The 20,462-nt window shown below is 38.9% G+C and overlaps 2 protein-coding genes across 2 annotated transcripts in view; both read left to right on the forward strand.

The window, feature by feature from the left end:
• The window catches only part of RAD54B (RAD54 homolog B), a 95,610-nt gene that overhangs the window by 18,664 nt on the left and 56,484 nt on the right, over positions 1 to 20,462 (forward strand). Inside the window, exon 3 of the mRNA XM_029223209.1 lies at positions 1,754 to 1,922. Within this exon, the coding sequence (XP_029079042.1) occupies positions 1,754 to 1,922 (169 nt within the window). The remainder of the gene's footprint in view (positions 1 to 1,753; positions 1,923 to 20,462) is intronic.
• Positions 19,889 to 20,462, forward strand: part of FSBP (fibrinogen silencer binding protein) — a 5,369-nt gene continuing 4,795 nt past the window's right edge. Inside the window, exon 1 of the mRNA XM_029223208.1 lies at positions 19,889 to 20,450. Within this exon, the coding sequence (XP_029079041.1) occupies positions 20,077 to 20,450 (374 nt within the window). The 5' untranslated portion in view covers positions 19,889 to 20,076. The remainder of the gene's footprint in view (positions 20,451 to 20,462) is intronic.

Raw genomic sequence — 20,462 nt, forward strand, 5'->3', positions numbered from 1 at the left:
GCACCTGGGAGCCTAGCAGGCTTTCTGGGGTTGAGTGGGTGGGGCAAACGCCCTCCTCTCCTCTCCTGCTCCTCCGGTCTGGGGTCTGGGAGGGCCCTTCCTGCCTGCCTCTCCTGATCTCCCTAGTCTCCCTCCTATGCCCCAGGACCAATGCAGCCGGTATGGGGGGGAGGACAGGAGAAGGGGGGGCCTTGGAGGGCAGGGGTCCGGCCTGGGAGCTCAGCAGCCTCCCCTGCCCAAGAGGGCCAGACAGTTGCCCTCTGCTCTGTCTAGGTAGGAGAGTCCGTCCTACCTGCCTCTCCTGATCTCCCTGGCCTCAGAGGCGCTGATCTTGTCTGGCCTCCACTTCTCCCCACTTTGTACCCCTCCATCCTACTGGTTCACCTTGGGGTTCCTCCCGTCTCCTTGGGGGTCAGAATCCCCCACCAGCGGCCAGCAGGCACCCTAGTTGTGGGGAGACGCTAACTCCGCATCTTCCCACACTGCCATCTTGACTCCTCCCTCACCTGACTTACTTTAAAATCTTATCAGACAGGTTTTTGAATGTCTCTGAAATTTATTATAATGAATATTTATAGAGATATGACGACTGTGTCTGTTATTGTGAGTTGTTATTTAAAAAACATTTCAAACATACTATGGTAGGCAGAAAAATGGCCTTCCAAAAATGTCCACGTCCTAATCCCTGGAACCTGTGAATATGTTACCTCACGTGGCAAAAGGGACTTTGACTAGGTGATTAATGTTAAGGACCTTGAGATGGGGTGGGGGGTGGTCATCCTGGATTATCCAGATGGGCCCAGTGTAATCACAGAGGTCCTTAAAAGTAGAAGAGGGAGACAGATGAGAGGGTTAGAGAAAGAGATGTGATTAAGGAAGCAGGGGCAGAGAGATGCAGAGGAACTGGCTTTGAAGTAGAGGAATGGGGCCACAAGCCAAGGAATGTGGGTAGCTTTTAGAAGTTTGAAAAGCCAAGGAAATGTTTTCTTCCTTAGAACCTCGTGAAAGAAATGCTGCCCTGCTGATTACCTTGATTTTAGTCCATTAAGAGCCAAGTGAGAGTTCAAACTTACAAAATTATAAAATAAATTTGTGTTGTTTTAAGCCACTAAGTTTCTTGTAATTTGTTACAGCAGCAACAGAAAGCTAATACATATACAAAAATAGAGAAAAGAGTATATGAAGAACCCCCGTGTACCCATCATCCAGCTTCAACAATTGTCAGTTTATGACAGTTCTTGCTTCATTTTTTCCTCTCCAGCTCCCTCCCCCTTCTTCCCCTCTCATTATTTTGATGCAGATTCCAGGAATATCTTTTCATTTGTAAATATTTTAGTATTTGTCTTTAAAACATAAGGTACTGTTAAAACAACAACAATACAGTACAGGTATCATTATCACACTTAAATTAACAATATTTAAGTGTTTCTTTTAATATTGAGAAATTTAGCAAGAAAAAAAGCAGTTGACTGAGAATGGCATATTGTGACTTGTTTAAAACCTCATTTGATATGTTGCTTAAAATACACTATAATTGTAAGCATAATTTTCATTCTGTGATGTCTTTCAGCTTTTATTATGTAATAAAAGTAGCTTAAAAAACAAACAATAAAAATTATAATTTTTATTTTTAAATATTCCCCATTTAGGTATGAGAAACTAGTAGCTCACATTTTAAATTAGGAATCTATTAAGTAAAAATATGGGAAATTAAGTTTAATATCAGCATAAAATACATATTTTGTTCTTTTAGGTTGCTGCAAATAAGAATACTTTTCTGCAGTCACAAAATGATCCCAGAATATGCAGTTTTAATCTGCCTACTGAAGAAAGTTCTAGAGGAATTAATCATGAGGATAATTACAGGGAAAAATATTGTTTGGAAGCATCTGCAAAGACAACATCAGACCCACATCATACAGGTAAGACTGTTCAGGTTTATACTTGACCAGGCTTATTACAGTATTATTTAAATTGATTATTTACGAGAATGAATATGTTATATTTGAAAATAGTTGATGTAATACCACTAGGTCGTTGGCAATTCAGATTTTTTGTTGTCGTAATTTATCTTTAATGATGGATTAATAACCACATCATTCAAATCTTGTATTTTGTAGTAGGCATATGTCTAACCTTATTCATTGTAAACTTATTGGTCAAATAATGGTCTTTACCTCAAGTAGCAAAATAAATAGTGTTTAAAGATTTTTTTTTTAACTTACTTATTTTTACTTATTTATTTTTGGTTGCGTTGGGTCTTCGTTGCTGCATGTGGGCTTTCTCTAGTTGCGGTGAGTGGGGGCTACTGTTTGTTGCAGTGCGCGGGTGTCTCATTGCGGTGGCTTCTCTTGTTGCAGAGCACAGGCTCTAGGCGTGTGGGCTTCAGTAGTTGTGACACGTGGGCTCAGTAGTTGTGGCTTGCGGGCTCTAGTGCATGGGCTCAGTAGTTGTGGCACATGGGCTCAATTGCTCCGTGGCATGTGAGATCTTCCCGGACCAGGGCTTGAACCCATGTCCCCTGTATTGGCAGGTGGATTCTTAACCACTGAGCCACCAGGGAAGTCCTAAAGATTTGATTTTTTAAAAAGTTTTAAAATGCATTAACAGCACTAAAAGGAGTGGTGAACTTTAAATGAGTAAAACTGTTGATTCATTTTAGTCCATTGGAGTAACTTAAAATCAGTTAGATTTGAATTGTGAAAGTATATAATTGCAGGAAAACCAAGCATTTAACAAGTTGAATTGAGTTAAAATAATGGCTATGGTTCTTTTTGCATCTGTAAGAGATTAGTATTTTTCAGGTAATTAAAATTTATCTAGGATGTTCATGGATGTTTATTTGGCCTGTGAAAGGCACCATTAAGACTACATTTTTCTAAATAACATTTTATTTTTTGGTTGAATAAGGAGTGTCAGGGAGAGAGCCTCATTTGCTGGTCTGTAGAATATAACTACTATTTTAAGATACCAGTGCAAATCAACAAAGTGCCTTAAACGCTTAACCCTTTTGAAGGAAGTTTTGGAGCTTTGTGATAATTAATACATTTTACATATAAATGAGTTCATTTCTTGTTGGGCAGAAGGGACTTCTGATTTTTCCCAACTGGCCAGGATCCTTAGTACCATTTACGTGCTCTCAAATTTGTAACAAGCGTCAGGATGAAGTTGAGAAGGACTTTTGGTGGTATCAATTTAGGGAGATCCCTAGAGATAGCTCTGGGTATGGCAGTTTAGCTTCTGCCCTGTTTCACGGATTTGCTCTCTCTTTATTACTTTCCTCCTTACCTCCCTCCTTTTCTCTTTTCTTCCTTCCATCTTCGTTAGGTGAATATCCTATTTTCCCAGACTTTTTTCTCTACTGTCAAGCCTGTGATGGATAATGATCCATCTATGCCTGTTTCTTTTCTATCTTGGTAGCTAATCTCTTCACCAGGGAATGATATTTAGACTCTAGAATATAATACATTTCATGTTACTGATTTGGGGCTTTTTTTGCATTCTACTATAGTTTCTCATTCTGTTCCCTGTTAAATATGAGAAGGGAGTTAAGAGTTAAAATAAATTGAAGAGGGAGTTAATTTACTCAACCTTTAATCCCTTAATCCCTTCTTTTTTTTAGTACATTCACTGGACTGGGGAACCTGTGCCAACCTCCTGATACCCTCCTGCCTCTCATTTAGAGAGAGGTTAACTGGGGAAAAGAGCATTGTGAGAAACATCTTGCTTTCTATGGTGATTGCTGGAGAGGAATGTTGTATATAGAAAAGTATGGAGATGAAAGACCTGTGTAGTATATATTCACCTTTTGACATTCTTTCAATTCCAGGTCTAATCCATCTTGAAGTCAGGTCCAAGCCTGCATGTCCCAGTTAAAATATGTCCTCATTTCCTGTTACCTTTTTATTTTGAAAAGTTTCCTACGTATAGAGAGGTTGAAAGAATAATCCAGTTATCATCATAAATTCAATAGTTGTTAACATTCTGCCTCATTTGTCCCTCCCCACCCAGCCCCACCCCGTGTATGCAATTTTTTTTTTCTGGACCATTTGAAAATAAGTTGCAGATATCATGCCACTTCACTTCTAAATACTTCAGCATGTATATCTTAAAATAAATGTTTTCTCCTATATAACCACATTATTACACCAAACAAGATTAACAGTAATTCATAATATTTAATATCTAGTTCATCAGGAAAACCATTTTTACTTAAGGTAGTTTAAGTTTGGTTTCTTAACAACCAAAAGAGCCCTAATAAGTACATTTTCACTCTATTGAATTTTACTGTGCACTTCAAGTCTCATCAAGTCTGTTGAGGTCATACTGGATTAGGGTGGACCCTAAATCTGTTGCAGGAAGGGGGACCCCTTCCAAGGGCCCGAGAGTGGGCTCTTGTCTAACACTTGGAAATGAAATGTCCGAGGAGACACACGTGCTGACAAAGCAAGAGACTTTAGTGGGAAGGAGCACCCGCGTGGAGAGCAGGAGGGAAAGGGAACCCAGGAGGGACTGCTGTGCCACGTGGCTCACAGTCCCGGGTTTTATGGTGATGGGATTAGTTTCTGGGTTAGTCTCTGGCCAATCATTCTGACTCAGGGTCCTTCCTGGTGGTGCACGCATGGCTCAGCCAAGAAGGAGTCCAGCGAGGAGGATTCTGGGAGGTTGGTAGGACATATGGGCTGGTGTCTCCTTTTGACTTCTCCTGAATTCTTCCGGTTGGTGGTGGCTTGTTAGTTCCATGTTCCTTACCAGGACCTCCTTTTGTGAAACAGCTCATGCAGATGGTTACTGTGGTGCCTGGCCAGGGTGGGCAGCTTTCGGTCAGTGGTTCCCCTAACAAATCCAATGGCTGGTTATGAGGAGAGAGACATAGAAATACAGAGGGAAAAAGGCCTTGTGACAGTGGAGACAGAGATCAGAGTAATCCAGCTGCAAGCCTAGGAGCACCAAGGATTGCTGGCAACCACCAGAAGCTAGAAAGGGGCACGGAAGGATTCTCCCACAGATCCTTCAGAGAGAGCATGGCCCTGCTGACGTCTTGATTTTGAACTTCTGGTCTCCATGTTGTGAGACAATAAATTCTGTTGTTTTAAGTGTTTGTGGTACTTTGTTATAGCAGTCCTTGGAAATTAATAAGGGGAGCCCTAGACCTTCTGATACTCAGCGGCTATACTTACATTCTTTAGAAAAACAAAGAAATTTTTTCATTCTTTCTGATTCCTTTTCATTGTGATGAAGTGTAAGATGAGACCATTAATTCTCCCTCAGGCTGTTCAGCTATACTCTTTATATTTTATCTATTTACCTGAGTCTCGTTCACTAAACTGTGGCATACAAAGGCAGGAACTTTCTCTTGTTCGGGCTTTAAGTCAAACAGTATGAATTCAAAAACATTTTATGACTGATGTAAGGGATCTTGAAAAACTTGTAGTTGAGTCCCTTGGCTAAGCCCTTTGGCTCTTAAGTACTTCAGATAAGTCAGGAAGTCAAGAAGAAGTTGCTGGAACATTATAGTTTGCAAGTATTGGTAATACTTAGAATAGTTTCAGAAAGTGTTTGGAACAAAAGCCATATTGTAATGGATATGTGATGAGTGGAGACAGGCAAATGGAGGCAGTGAATGTAAATAAATAATGTATGTAAATCAATAAAGAAATTTGGTTTTGAAGGGAAGGAGTAGTATCTTGAGGGATAGCAGGGAACCATAGAGGTTTTTTGGTTGTTGTTTTTAAAGGTAGTATGTTGTAGAGGAAAGAGGTATTGAAGAGGGGAAGATTAAAGGTATAAAAAGGGAGTGATAAAACCTCTGTTGGAGAGATAAGTGTTTTTCTAATGATTTTTAGGTCCCTGGAGATGTTTGGACATATTTTCAGGGGTTTATAAATTCTCAGAGAAGCTTAGAATTCTGTGTTTTCTTTTAAATAATATGAATAAAAGTATATAAGCCCCTATGTTGGATCTTTCAGTTGGCCACCATATAATTGAGTTTTTCTTTTAAGTGCTACTTGATTTTTTTTGTAGTAAATAAATTTATTTATTTATTTTTGGCTGTGTTGGGTCTTCGTTGCTGCGCATGGGCTTTCTTTAGTTGTGGTAAGCGGGGGCTACTCCTCGTTGTGGTGTGCACGCTTCTCATTGTGGTTTCTCTTGTTGCGGAGCACGGGCTCTAGGCGTGCGGGCTTCAGTAGTTGTGGCACATGGGCTCAGTAGTTGTGGCTTGCAGGCTCGAGAGCGCAGGCTCAGTAGTTGTGGCACAAGGGCATAGCTGCTCTGCGGCACATGGGATCTTCGTGGACCAGGGCTTGAACCCGTGTCCCCTGCATTGGCAGGTGGATTCTTAACCACTGTGCCACCAGGGAAGTCCTATAATTGAGTATTATTATTATTATTATTTTTTGCGGTACGCAGGCCTCTCACTGTTGTGGCCTCTCCCGTTGCGGAGCACAGGCTCCAGACGCGCAGGCTCAGCGGCCATGGCTCACGGGCCCAGCCGCTCCGTGGCATGTGGGATCTTCCCGGACCAGGGCACGAACCCGTGTCCCCTGCATCGGCAGGCGGACTCTCAACCACTGCGCCACCAGGGAAGCCCTAATTGAGTATTATTACAAGATTTCATGTCGGCAAATGAGAACAGAGGTAGACAGAATGGGGTATACTCCTACCAAATGAGGTTTTGTATATTCAGATTAAGGATAGTTAAAGAATTGAGCCTTCATATGCTGTATTGGAGAAGAGGCTTGTTGGACACAAAAGGACTTGTATGTGCCAAATCTTTTGGTACCATACTTATATTGTGATCAATAGCAGTTTAATTTCAGTAAAATAACACTGTCATTAAATTGATGTGATTTTTGAATTTTATTGGTTTATAATTAATTTATAAATGTTTGATTTATCTTTGAAATCTTTTTTCAGTACATTTAGAACTCCTGCATTCTTTTTTTTTCTTTTTCTTTCTTTTTTTTTTTTGGCCCTGCCACATGGCTTGCGGGATCTCATAGTTCTGTGACCAAGGATTGAACCCAGGCCATGGCAGTGAAAGCCCGAAATTCTAACCACTAGGCCACCAGGGAGCTCCCCTACCTCATTCTTTTTAAAAACTACATAATATTCCATTGTGTGGATTTGCCAAATGTACTTAACCAGTGCCATATTAATGGATATTTAGGTTGCTTGGTATCTTTTCTTATTACAAACAAAGCTACAATGAATAGCTGTATATTATAATCATATGTGAGAATGTATTCATAGGATACCTTTGAGTATCAAAGGTCTCAAGGTATGTGCATTTACCTAAGTGTCCATTGACAGATGAATGGGTAAAGAAGATGTGGCACATATATACAATGGAATATTACTCAGCCATAAAAAGAAACGAAATTGAGTTATTTGTAGTGAGGTGGATGGACCTAGAGTCTGTCATACAGAGTGAAGTAAGTCAGAAAGAGAAAAACAAATACCGTATGCTAACACGTATATATGGAATCTTAAAAAAAAAAAGGTTCTGATGAACCTAGGGGTAGGACAGGAATAAAGACGCAGACGTAGAGAATGGACTTGAGGATACGGGGAGAGGAAAGTGTAAGCTGGGATGAAGTGAAAGAGTAGCCTTGACATATATACACTACCAAATGTAAAATAGATAGCTAGTGGGAAGCAAGTGCATAGCACAGGAAGATCAGCTCGGTGCTTTGTGACCACCTAGAGGGGTGGGATAGGGAGGGTGGGAGGGAGACGCAAGAGGGAGGGGATATGGGCATATATGTATACATATAGCGAATTCACTTTGTTATACAGCAGAAACTAACACAACATTGTAAACCAATTATGCTTCAATAAAGATGTTAAAAAAAATAAAAACAAAGTGTGAAGTTGTGATTTAAGCAAGATAAAATAGGCCAACAGGATAAGCACAATGGAAAGAAAGGAAACAATTTTTTAAATATCAGTTAATATGCTTTTGGTTCAAGTATTGTTAAAAATACTGGATTATAAAATTGAATTTTATTAGCATGTATATTTGGAAATTGCAGGCTTTAGGATTGACTGATGTAGCAGTTTAAAGGATGTCATTATGATCCCAATTTTTGTCTACTTCTGTCATCCACAAGATTGGCTTCATTCTTAGACTGGTTCTCCTCATGTTAAATGATAGATACCAGTAACCACTGGGACCACATACTTCCTTTTTCTCGTCAGTCTGATGATATGTAGATGGTCCCTACTCATAATCGTTAAATAAGTTTTCTTAACTTTGTGCTGATATAGAGTTACTTTCCTGTGTCCAGAGGGATTCCTAACTTTAGACCTATTGTACCTCAGTGAAGAAGAAGCCTAAGTGGCTTCTGAGAATCATCAGATACACACTCTCCATCCCTTCCTTGGACGTGGGAGCTATCTCACCAAAATTTCCTTGCTGCTACATGCTGGGGGAACACCCATGTTAACTATACTGAAAAATGATTAAGTGAAAAATGTTAAATTAAAATAAAAATGAATAGCTTTAGCAGCATTTTTAGTATACAAAATTTAACAAAAGGCTAGTTCCCTTTAGCTTACAATGTTTTTACCCCAAAGATAAGACTTGGTCAAACTGAGTTCCTTAATAGGTGGCTGGGAGCTATTTAAAGAAAATGTATGTAAATTTAGATTGTATAGAGTAGGTCTGTGATTTACATAGCATGGCTGGATTAAGTTTTCATAATTTGACTCTGTGAGATAATAGAAAATGTCTGTATTGGTCTCTACCCCCAGTTCCTGGCACAGAGGTCCTAAAACCCTTGTAATTTCCTCAGTGATAAGAGCTTTAGGAGCATCTTCTTTTCTTCTAATACTTGGTCTTTCACCTTAGTTCCTGACACAGAGTTCCTAAATCCCTTGGAATTTTCTGGGTGATAGAAATGTCTTTTGTTCTAATGAGGTGACTCTGGGTGGGCTCCTGGTTGAGGGCTGGCCAACAGAAAGACTAAGCCATGATTAGAAGCTTGGAATTTTCAGCCCCATTCCCATTCTCCAGAGAGGGGAGATGAGTTGGAAATGGAGTTGATGGTTGATCATGCCAATGTGATGAAACCTCTGTAAAAATCCCCAAAGTACGGGGTTTGGAGACCTTCCGCGTTGGTGAACATATGGAGGTGCTGAGAGAGTGGTGGTGCCCAGAGAGGGCATAGACACTCCGAGCCTTTTACCTGTGCCTTGCCTATGCATCTCTTCTGTCTGAATGTTCATCTTTTATCATGTACTTTTTGTTTTTTTAGTTTAATTTTATTTATTTTTTTATACAGCAGGTTCTTATTAGTTATCTATTTTATACATATTAGTATATATATGTCAATCCCAATCTCCCAGTTTTATCATATACTTTTATAATTAACTTGTAAAAGTAAGTAAACTGTTTTCCTGAGTTTTGTGAGCTGCTCTAGCAAATTAATTGAACCTGAGGACGGGGTCCTAGGAACCTCTGATTTATAGCCGATTGGTCAGAAGCACAGCTGACAACCTGGACGGACTTGTGATTGGCATCTGAAGTGGTGTGGGAGCAGTCTTGTGGGACTGAGCCCTTAACCTGTGGGATGTGATGCTATCTCCAGATAGATGGTGTCAGAATTGAGTTGAATTGTAGAACACCCAGCTGGTGTCGGAGTGGTATGAAAGTAAAGGAGAAACATAGCAGAAGCACTGAGTTTTTCCTTCTTAGACTTCTTTCAGTTCTGTAAGGGTTTTCAAGATCCCTGTTAACCTAGGTTTTGATTGTCTTTTTTTGGCTGCACCACGTGGCTTGCAGGATCTTAGTTCCCTGACCAGGGATTGAACCCAGTCCCGTGGCAGTGAAAGTGCTGAGTTCTAACCACTGGACCGCCAGGGAATTCACGGTTATGATTGTCTTGAGTGCTTAACATTACAGGGTATCATCACCAAAGCACAGTGCTGAAGTATGAGATATAAATGCTATAACTCAGAATGATTCTTAGGGTTTGGATTCACCCTGGTTTTAACCCTGTTTTTATGTGGCAGATTTTTAAAGTGTCATCTTCCTCACATATTGCAGTGTGATATATGCCTTCTCAGATTCTCTTGCCACTGTGTGCTTCCTAGACTGACTGCTTCACTGTACCGCACTGTGCTGCCTCACTTGAGCCACCACCTCACGGTGGCCGCCACCCCACCGGGCCGATGAACCACACTCTGAGAGGGTCTGGTGGATGACACGCCACACCAGGGCTTAGGGGTAGCACCCTGTGCCCCTGTGGAGGCTGGATGACACAGGCTGAAAGTGCGGTAGAGTTTATTCCTAGTGGGGTGAGCTTGGCCACTGGGAAATGGGAGACAGGAGGGAACCTGCCTGATAAATTCCACATTTTCGTCCATGAACTACTCTGAGGAATGGTTTCTTTTTGTAGTCTATCAGGAGATGTTCCAAAGAGAGTACCAAGTGGATGCATTTGCCAAGTGACCTACTCTGTGTTTTCATAACTTGTTGTAAAGACGTAGCCAGCACTTTTAAAAATAGTATTTATTTATTTACTTATATTTTGACCTCGTGGCCTTCCCGACCAGAGATCGAACCCGTGCCCCCTGCAGTGGAAGCATGGAGTCTTAACCACTGGACTGCCAGAGAAGTCCCCCAGCCACCATTTTACACAGTTCCTTGCTTCAGTTTATTTTTTTTTCACTCTTGATGCCCTGTATATACAACGCCCAAGTAAAGCCTCAGCATTCTAGTCATTGCTTCAGGCCCTATTTGCCAGAGAACCTCGGCTAAGACAAAGATTAATAAGGCATAATATCCTTACCTTGGTGTTGTTTTTTTTTATCTCCTAAAATATAGAAATAATCTCAGTAGTCATGGTGAGCTTTTTGCCTAACAAGTAGTTCATAGAAAAAAAAATCACTCCTACCCACAGTTATTCCTTATTTATTAAATTTAATAGATCTAATTATCTAAATTCTATTTTAGAAATTTAGCTTTGTTCAAACTTCTCACATTTTTAATAGCTAAAGAGTTAAAATATATTAGCTGCTATATTTTATTTTTAAGGATACTTTTTTGAACATATTAGAATTTTCAAACATTAAGAAAAGTTGATCATTTTACATTGACTACCCATATACCAACCACCTAGATTCCAGAATTAAAATTTTACTGTATTTGCTTTATTGCATATCAGTCTATCTTACTTTTATTATTTATTTATTTATTTTAAAATATTTACTTATTATTTACCTTGGCTGCACCAGGTCTTAGTTGTGGCATGTGGGATCTTTAGTTGTGGCGTGCGGGCTTCTTAGTTGCAGCATGCATGTGGGATCCAGTTCCCCGACCAGGGATCGAACCCGGGCCCCTTGGATTAGGAGCACGGAGTGTTACCCACTGGACCACCAGGGAAGTCTCTATCTTACTTTTAAAAAATGAATTTTAAAGTTGCAGACATCAGTACATTTTCCTCAGAATACTTAATGCATTCATTAAGATTAATGTACCTAGGGGCTTCCCTGGTGGCACAGTGGTTGAGAGTCCGCCTGCCGATGCAGGGGACACGGGTTCGTGCCCCGGTCCGGGAAAATCCCACATGCTGCGGAGCGGCTGCGCCCGTGAGCCATGGCCGCTGAGACTGCGCGTCCGGAGCCTGTACTCCGCAACGGGAGAGGCCACAGCAGCGAGAGGCCCGCGTACCGCAAAAAAAAAAAGAAAAAAAAGAAAAGATTAATGTACCTAAATACGTTTTTCCCCATAAAATTATCTAAAATACTACAGGTAAAGCTAGGCTCTTATATATTTTACCTGTAGAAATTGGTATTATTATTATTATTATTATTTTGCGATACGCGGACCTCTCTCACTGTTGTGGCCTCTCCCGTTGCGGAGCACAGGCTCTGGACGCGCAGTCTCAGCGGCCATGGCTCACGGGCCCAACCGCTCCGTGGCATGTGGGATCCTCCGGGACCGGGGCACGAACCCGTGTCCCCTGCATCGGCAGGCAGACTCTCAACCACTGTGCCACCAGGGAAAGCCCCTAGAAATTGGTATTATTGATGTGGGTGGTGTGTTTCAAATAAATGATACTCTACCTACAACTTGATTTTTTCATTCACTAATGTCAAAGATAAAGCCAGACATTAGTTAAAGCAGTGGAAGCAGATTTTATTCAGTAGCTCCTGACAGTGGGGTAAAGACCTGAGCTCCATTCTGATTTGTGCAGCTTTTGAAGGGAGGATGAGGGAGTCAAAGAGGGAGCTCAAGTAGAGTCAGGGAAGTGAAAAATTACAAAAGGTAGGTCTGTGTAAATGAGATTAGGGCAGCTCTGTCTGCTAGCTAGCAGCTATCAAAGTTAGGATTCTACCTTCTCACTAAGACTGGGAGGCCTTGGCTCTGTTCTTCCTGATAATTACATTTCAAAGGAATGACTTTCAGGTCCTTGAGAAAGACACTCCTGAGTTGTGGGAGATTTAGTAAATGCCCTACCAAAGGGAGGTCGGGCCTAGGGTCAGGTGTTAGCTAGAACAAACAGTAAATTCTTTTGATAGCTCTGAGCTTTTCCAGAATGGAGCTCACGAGGAGGCTAGGTTGGGGCCCTTAGGCTGCTAGAGGCCATCCTAGGGTTGGTCAAGTCTCTTAGTGCAGGGGTTTGGATGGAGTTGTTCCGTGCTGAGAGTACTTTGCAGTTCTCACTAGTATGCTTTGGAGACTTGTTTTCATTTTAGAACATATAGATGTACCTATTCTTTTAACTGCCGCAGGGTATCCATGGTATGAATATAACATGATTTATTTAGGATTTTTATTAAAAACAGTCCTGCGGTGAACATCCTTGTACATGTGGTCTTATGAACTTATGCAAATATTTCTCACTTGTCAGATCATAATGTGTTTACATTATATTTTAATATGGTTTGCTAATTGCCTTCTGAAATGGCTTTGCCATCATTACTGTATGAGAGAATTTATTTCCCCAAATTCCTTAACACATGCTATTAAACTTTTTAACTTTTGCCAGTTGAATGGGTAAAAACAAATATGGTCTTTTACTTTTCATCTCCCTGATTACTTGTTGAGCTCTTTATATATTGGATGTTTATATTTTATTCTTTAAATTCTGTTTGTATTCTATATTTGTTTTACTGTTGCATTTTCTTAGTTTGTAAGAATTCTTTATAATTTAATTTTGATTATCTAAGTAATATGAATGTATTTTTATAAATTTCATAATAATACAGTTAAGTTAAAGGTTCTTAACTGTCCCTGTCAATCTTAGTCTCCTTCCAGTAATAGCTGCTGTCATTAGTTTGGTGCCTATCCTTCTATACCAAAGCTGTCCAATAGAAATATAATATAAATCATATATAAATATTAAAAAATTTTCTAGCAACCATGTTACAAAAGTAAAAAGAAACAGGTGAAATTAATTTTAATTATACATTTTAATTAACTCAATATGTATATCATCTCAACATGTGATTAAAAGTTATTAATTATTATTATTCATATTAAGTCTTTGAAAGCTGATGTATATTATACATTTACGGCATATCTCAATTTGGATGCTGTATTTTTATTTTGAATTCTTGATTAGTATTTAGATTTCATAATATTTATGAAATAAATAAGTTCTAAACATACATAAAAGTTGTCCATTAGCTGAATTGAGTTTTAAAAAAATTTCTGTTTATATTTGTATCTACATCAACAAAACTAGTTCATCTTTTTTAGAAGAATTGATATGACTTGGAAACAAAAGCATGTCAGTTTCAAAAAAAAAGTCCAAGTTAAGCAAATTTACTAATTCTTGTGTCAACTCAGTATTATTAACATTGAATTCAAAAGAGCAATGTATAAATGTAAAAGCAGCTCTAAATTTGTCAGTATCAACAAAGTGTTTTTCAAATTCTTCTTGTAGTTTTTTCATGCAATTTACATAAAACTTAATTATAATTAAAATTTTCTGTCGATTCATGTTAGAGGGATATATATGGTTAGTTACTGAGCTGTATGTTTATGGAAATTTTTACATTAAACATATGTTCTTCTACCTATCTAACCAGGTCACAAATATGCCTTTCTTTTCCTTGGATTTTCAGATTTAGCTCACTCATATACAGTGTGATATTGATGAGAAAACGTAAATCACATTGCCATTTTTTTGTCTTTGATTATTGAATGTTTAGCAAGTATTCTTTTTGTTTTAAACAAAATCTTGAGTTGGAGTTAACAGTACAATAATTATAAACAATAATAATTATAAATTTTATAGACAGTACAATAATTTATAAAACTCTCCGTGACTCAACCAATGAGCACTGGCAAAGAACAAAAAAATCATTAGTGTCCTTTTTTTTTTTTTTTTTTTTTGCGGTACGCGGGCCCCTCACCGCCGCGGCCTCTCCCGTTGCGGAGCGCAGGCCCAGCGGCCACGGCTCACGGGCCCAGCCGCTCCACGGCATGCGGGATCCTCCTGGACCGGGGCACGAACCCGCGTCCCCTGCACCGGCAGGCGGACTCCCAACCACTGTGCCACCAGGGAAGCCCTATTTTTTTCTTTTTTAACCAGTTCCATAAACTGGTATTTGCATATGTATTCCAAATGGTTTTAACAACTATATTCTTGACATTTTTTTTAAAATTAATTTATTTTTTTGTCTGTGTTGGGTCTTCGTTTCTGTGCGAGGGCTTTCTCTAGTTGCAGCAAGCGGGGGCCACTCTTCATTGCCGTGTGCGGGCCTCTCACTGTTGCGGCCTCTCTTGTTGCGGAGCATGCGCAGGCTCAGTAGTTGTGACTCACGGGCCTAGTTGCTCCATGGCACGCGGGATCTTCCCAGACCAGGGCTCGAACCTGTGTCCCTTGCATCGGCAGGCAGATTCTCAGCCACTGCGCCACCAGGGAAGCCTCTATTCTTGACACTTTTCATAGAGTCTGCTCTAGAAAGTTGAGCACAATATTTTCATAATGGGTGTGGAACAGAGTAATAAATGAAATATTAATTTCTTGTTTTAAAATTTCAATAAATCCAGATTTTTAAACTTAACAGAGCATCATCTATTGCAGTAGAAGTATTATTTTTCCATGTCTAGCTAAAATTCTTTGACAGATATATATTAAAAAATATCTGTGTTATGAGTTCATATATCTATTTGGTCATGAATTGATAACATTTCTTTGTAAATTTTGAAGTCCTTTGAGATAAAATGTGACCCATGTGTTAATAGGGCAATATCTCTTTTATTGTATAACTTTTATTGTATAACTCATTTAAATCTAAAGAGAAGTACTTGCAATTTAAAAAATGTTGAATCAATTGATGTTTGATATGTTAGGTCTTGTATTCTACAGGCAGTTATTGGCTGCTTAATTGAAGATCTTTCGTTTTTAAAATATTGTTTAAAATCTTTTCCCCATAATTTTCTGACAAAATTTCCATAACTGAAATCGTATATATGTTTTTTTACCATCTCTTTACTAAAAATGGTTTTCTTTTTTTGTGTGTGCAAGAAACCAAACCATTTTATAGCTGGCCAAAGTTACAAGGTCAGACGTTGTTACATATTATTTAAAAATATTTCTGGATATTTAATTCTGATTTGAGGTGCCTAAACTTCATCAGTTCTTGTTTGTTGAGAGGAAACTGCTTGTCAGATTTACTATGTGTCTGTTGACAGTGTCTCTTAACGTTGTCTAGTTTATTTTCTTTAACCTTTTAAAATGCATTAAACAGCTTATTCCCGTTGTTCTGCTTTAGCAAATTGCATTTGGTATTCAGTATGAAATATGTAATATGCTTTAGTTCGGTCTCTCATTTTTTTCTTTATTATTCCAGTAAGAGTACTAGCTTCTGCATCTGCATTGATTCTGCATCAGTAGTATACTTTTTTATATTAAAAAGTTTGCCCATTATTTTTTTAGCTAGAAAAATAATTTAATTAAGACAATAAGTAATTCAGATTAATAATCAATTACAGTTTATACAGGGTATCACTATAATTTATGCTGTCTGCATAAAATATTCAAACAAATCCATTAAATGTTATATCAGTGCATAGAAAAAATTCATTCAAGCAGAATTTATATACACTAACACAATGTACCTAGCATTTTCATGAAATGAGGTTTCCACAAAAGTAAATTTTCCAGATAACTAAAGCTTATTCAAGTGCTTTGTAAAATAGATTTCAGAAGTTAACAATAAACATTCTTCTTGTATGTATTATGTACTTATTAGACAGAATATTTGAATAATGAATTAAATAATTAATTAATTAATTCTTAAAAAAAAAAACCAGAATCAATTTACGATTGACTACACTGCTGATGTGATTATGTGTAATGTCAAGAAAAATTCTACCGGACAAGTTAAATAGGCAAGAAGACTACTCAAGACTACTGTGGACTTCCCTGGTGGCACAGTGGTTGAGAATCCGCCTGCCAATGCAGGGGACATGGGTTTGAGCCCTGGTCTGGGAAGATCCCACATGCCATGGAGCAACTAAGCCCATGCGCCACAACTACTGAGCTTACACTCTAGAGCCCGTGAGCCACAACTACTGAAGCGTGTGTGCTCTAGGGCCCGTGTGCTGCAACTACTGAGCCCATGTGCTGCAACTACTACTGAAGCCCATGCGCCTAGAGCCTGTGCTCTGCAACAAGAGAAACCACTGCAATGAGATGCCCATGCACCGCAACGAAGACCCAATGCAGCCAAAAATAAATAAATTAAATAAATAAATTAAAAGAATCCGCCTGCCAGTGCAGGGTACATGGGTTCGATCGCTGCTCCAGGAAGATCCCACATGTTGTGGAGCAACTAAGCTTGTGCCCCACAACTCCTGAGCCTGTGCTCTAGAGCCTGCGAGCCACAGCTACTGAGCCTGCATGCCACAAATACTGAAGCCCGCGTGCCTAGAGCCCGTGCTCCGCAACAAGAGAAGCCACCGCAATGAGAAGCCCACGCACCACAGCGAAGAGCAGCCCCTGCTCACTGCAACTAAAAAAAGCCCATGTGCAGCAACAAAGACCCAATGCAGCCAAAATAAATAAATAAATAATTTGTTTTTTTTTTTAAAAAAAAGACTGTTGCAACAGGGGAGAGAGACTGAGCTCAACTGCTACTACAACAGGGATTTACAGCCAATAGGCAGGGTAAGGGGGTCAGTGGGTGGAAAATTACTGAGAGGAGCTTGGTTAGGTATTAAGGGTGGGAGTATGAAGAATTTGGTTAGGTATCAAGGGTAGGGGGATTCTCTATAAACTGGTTTAGCAGGATCCTTGCTAAAGTCCTAGTTGAGAAGAAGGCTCAGAGGAGCCTGACTAACGTTTGGTCCAGGAGGGAGTTCTTGTCCGTAATACTAGAAACAATAGTATCATTTGTGACAAAAGGGTTAAGTAAAATGTAATCCTACCCAAACAATAAAGTTGTGTTTAATGGAAAAATATGCTGCCTCAGGTAAAAAATTTTGTTTAATTAAAATTCAATAAAGTAAAAAGTTCAGTCCCATTAACCACATTTAAAATGCTCAATAGCTGGACTTCCCTGGTGGTCCAGTGGGGCCAAAAAAAGAAAAAAAAAAAAAATGCTCCATAGCTACCTGCAACTCATGGCTCCTGTAATTAGGCAGAAGAGTTCCAGACCTTCCTGGAGTACATTTTCATACCTATGTATGGACCTGCATTCTATACCTACACATATATTTTCTGTACCTACAGAAATATTTAGCTTTGGGTGTTTGGGGTAAGCATAATGGGATTATATTGTATGTATTTTTGTTTTACTTGCTTTTTTCACTTACCATATATTTTGGAGTTTGTTCTATGTCAATACACAGAAATCTACCTTTTGCATTTTAGTGCTGCCCAGAGTAGACCATAGTATGGATATACTTTAGTGACTTTAACTTGTCCCCAACTGATGTGCTCTTAGATTGCTTCCAATACTATGCACTACTAAGAAGGCTCTGCTGCTCCTTGTGTGTTTGAGTATTTTTCAAGGTAGATTCTGAGAAGTAAAATTACTGCAATTTTAGAAGTTTTTACACATGTAAACTATTAATACGTACTCTGAGATTGCCATCACAAATGCCATTTTACACTCTCATGAACGGTACAGAAGAGTACTCTGCCCTGCACCCTCATCCACTCCTGACATTTTCAGTCTTTAAGAATTTTGCCAGTCTTATGGATGAAAATAATTTTTCTTATACATTTTCTTGATAGTGAGATTGAACGTTTTTTCACATTTCCTCATGGATGTCTTATGGATGAAAATCGTTTTTGGTATACATTTCCTTTATGGTGAGATTGAACGTTTTTTCACATCCTTATGGATGTCTTATGGATGAAAATCGTTTTTGGTATACATTTCCTTGATAGTGAGATTGAACGTTTTTTCACATTTCCATTAGCACATCATTTCTTAACACAATGCCTGTATTTCTTCCAAAAATAATAATATTGTTTAAAGACAGTATATATCCTGTGTTCTTGCTTTCCTTTGAGTAACTGTGGTCAGGTTGTTGGAGCAGGTCAATTTTCAGTTTGCATCTCTAGGGGCAAGAATCATTTGCATTACTATTTTCTACAATTTTACTCAGCAATAAAACTGCTCAAAGACGGTGAAAGGCTAGGACTACTAAAAATCAGATTACCCAGTAGAGTATGCCAGAAAACACCTAGCATCCTATAGTGTACCCAGCAATCTTTCACTTTTTTCCTGACAAATAACACATTTCCTGACAAATAACACATTCTAGCACATTGTCTGGTTCAAAGTGAGAACTTAACAAATTTAATTTAATTCTCTTCTATTGAAAGAATGAAAAACAAAGTAATTGAAAATTGATGGCATTTCTGTAGAGCTATAGTTCTCTGGATAGGGGCTGTATCTAGATTTACCTTTGTTTTCTTTGGGCCTTTCTCAGTGCTTGGGAACATTTTTACAGGTGTTCAGTAATTGATTGAATGGAACTATGTTCAAGTATGTTCTAATTCATTTTCCTATCTGGAGAAACATGTATATCAGGAGAAAATAGGCTTATTTGTTTACATTGTTATTTATCATGTTTCAGACAGAGATTAGAAAATATATCCTAAACACACAAATTGGTGGCCTTGCAAATGACTAGACTAGCTGTTTCCTTTCATAGTCCAAATTGTGTGAAAATGGCTAAATAAAGATCGTACTCTATAATAATAGCAAATGCGATTTTGTTGTGTGCAGTCTTAAGGTGTTATTATGCTGTTCTTACTGTGAATGGTGTTTTTTACACATGCTAAAGCAGGCTAGCATATTCATGTACGTTACAGCTGGAATAATGCATTGCTTTAAAAACATAATTTTTATCTGCTTTTTAGATTTAGTGTTCAACAAAAATTTCTTCTTAAGTAACTGAAAAAAAAAAACCCACGGTATTTACTGTAGACTGTAAAATGAAGGAGAAACTTAGCTTTACCGTGGAGTCTGAGCTGGGTGTAACCTAACTAGCTAGAGGATATGCAATTCCTGATTGACAGCAGGACCAGCATTATGCAGATTTTGTAAGAGAGAACAGCAGCTCAGAAACAGTGATTAGGGGCTCTGTTAGGAATCACTACATTCACCACCCATATCTTTAGTTTTTCATTTTTCTGTCTACTGGATTTGTAAACAAATAGTACAAAACAGTTCCTCTTTTGTTTTTATTAAAGTGATACTGCAGTGCATTTTCAGTCTATCAGCTAGGCAAACGTGTCGGAATTCGATATTCTCCCTAAATTAGCTAATTTTTAGCTGTGTTCCATGCTTATCTCTAGACCTTTGTGTATTAAATCCTACCTCGAGCTGCTCTCTTTATACACAAGTGTGTTTTGCTTGTGCCTTCCTGTCTTCTTCAGTGAGAAGCTTTATGTAGGTCAGGCTTGGCTTAAGCAGATTTCCTGAACCTGCGTCAGCTTAAGCTGGAGGAATTTTAATAAACCCTCCCCTGTAGGCGTGGGCCTAAATGAGGCTAGCCTAGTTAAGCCTGATCTTTTTCTGTTTGTGAAAAGAGCTGAGCAGAGCTGAAGGCTGCATGGTGGTTTCAGAAACTGCCTACTTAATTTGAAAAGAACAATGGTAGGAAAAGCTAGATCTTCCAATTTTACCTTATCTGAAAAGCTTGATTTGTTAAAGCTTGTGAAGCCATATGTTAAAATTCTGGAAGAACACACTAACAAACATTCAGTAATAGTGGAAAAGAATAGATGTTGGGATATCATAGCAGTTAACTATAATGCAAGTGGAGTAGACCGCCCTCCTCGAACAGCGCAGGGCCTACGCACTCTTTACAAAAGGCTCAAAGAATATGCCAAACAGGAGCTATTGCAGCAAAAAGAGACCCAATCAGATTTTAAAAGCAATATTTCTGAGCCAACCAAGAAAGTTATGGAGATGATTCCCCAGATTTCCAGTTTTTGCCTGATAAGAGACAGGAACCACATACAAAGGTAAGCTTTATT

Source organism: Monodon monoceros, unplaced genomic scaffold, assembly GCF_005190385.1.
Source record: "Monodon monoceros isolate NGI ecotype Baffin Bay Population unplaced genomic scaffold, NGI_Narwhal_1 Super_Scaffold_14, whole genome shotgun sequence".
Lineage (NCBI taxonomy): Eukaryota > Metazoa > Chordata > Mammalia > Artiodactyla > Monodontidae > Monodon > Monodon monoceros.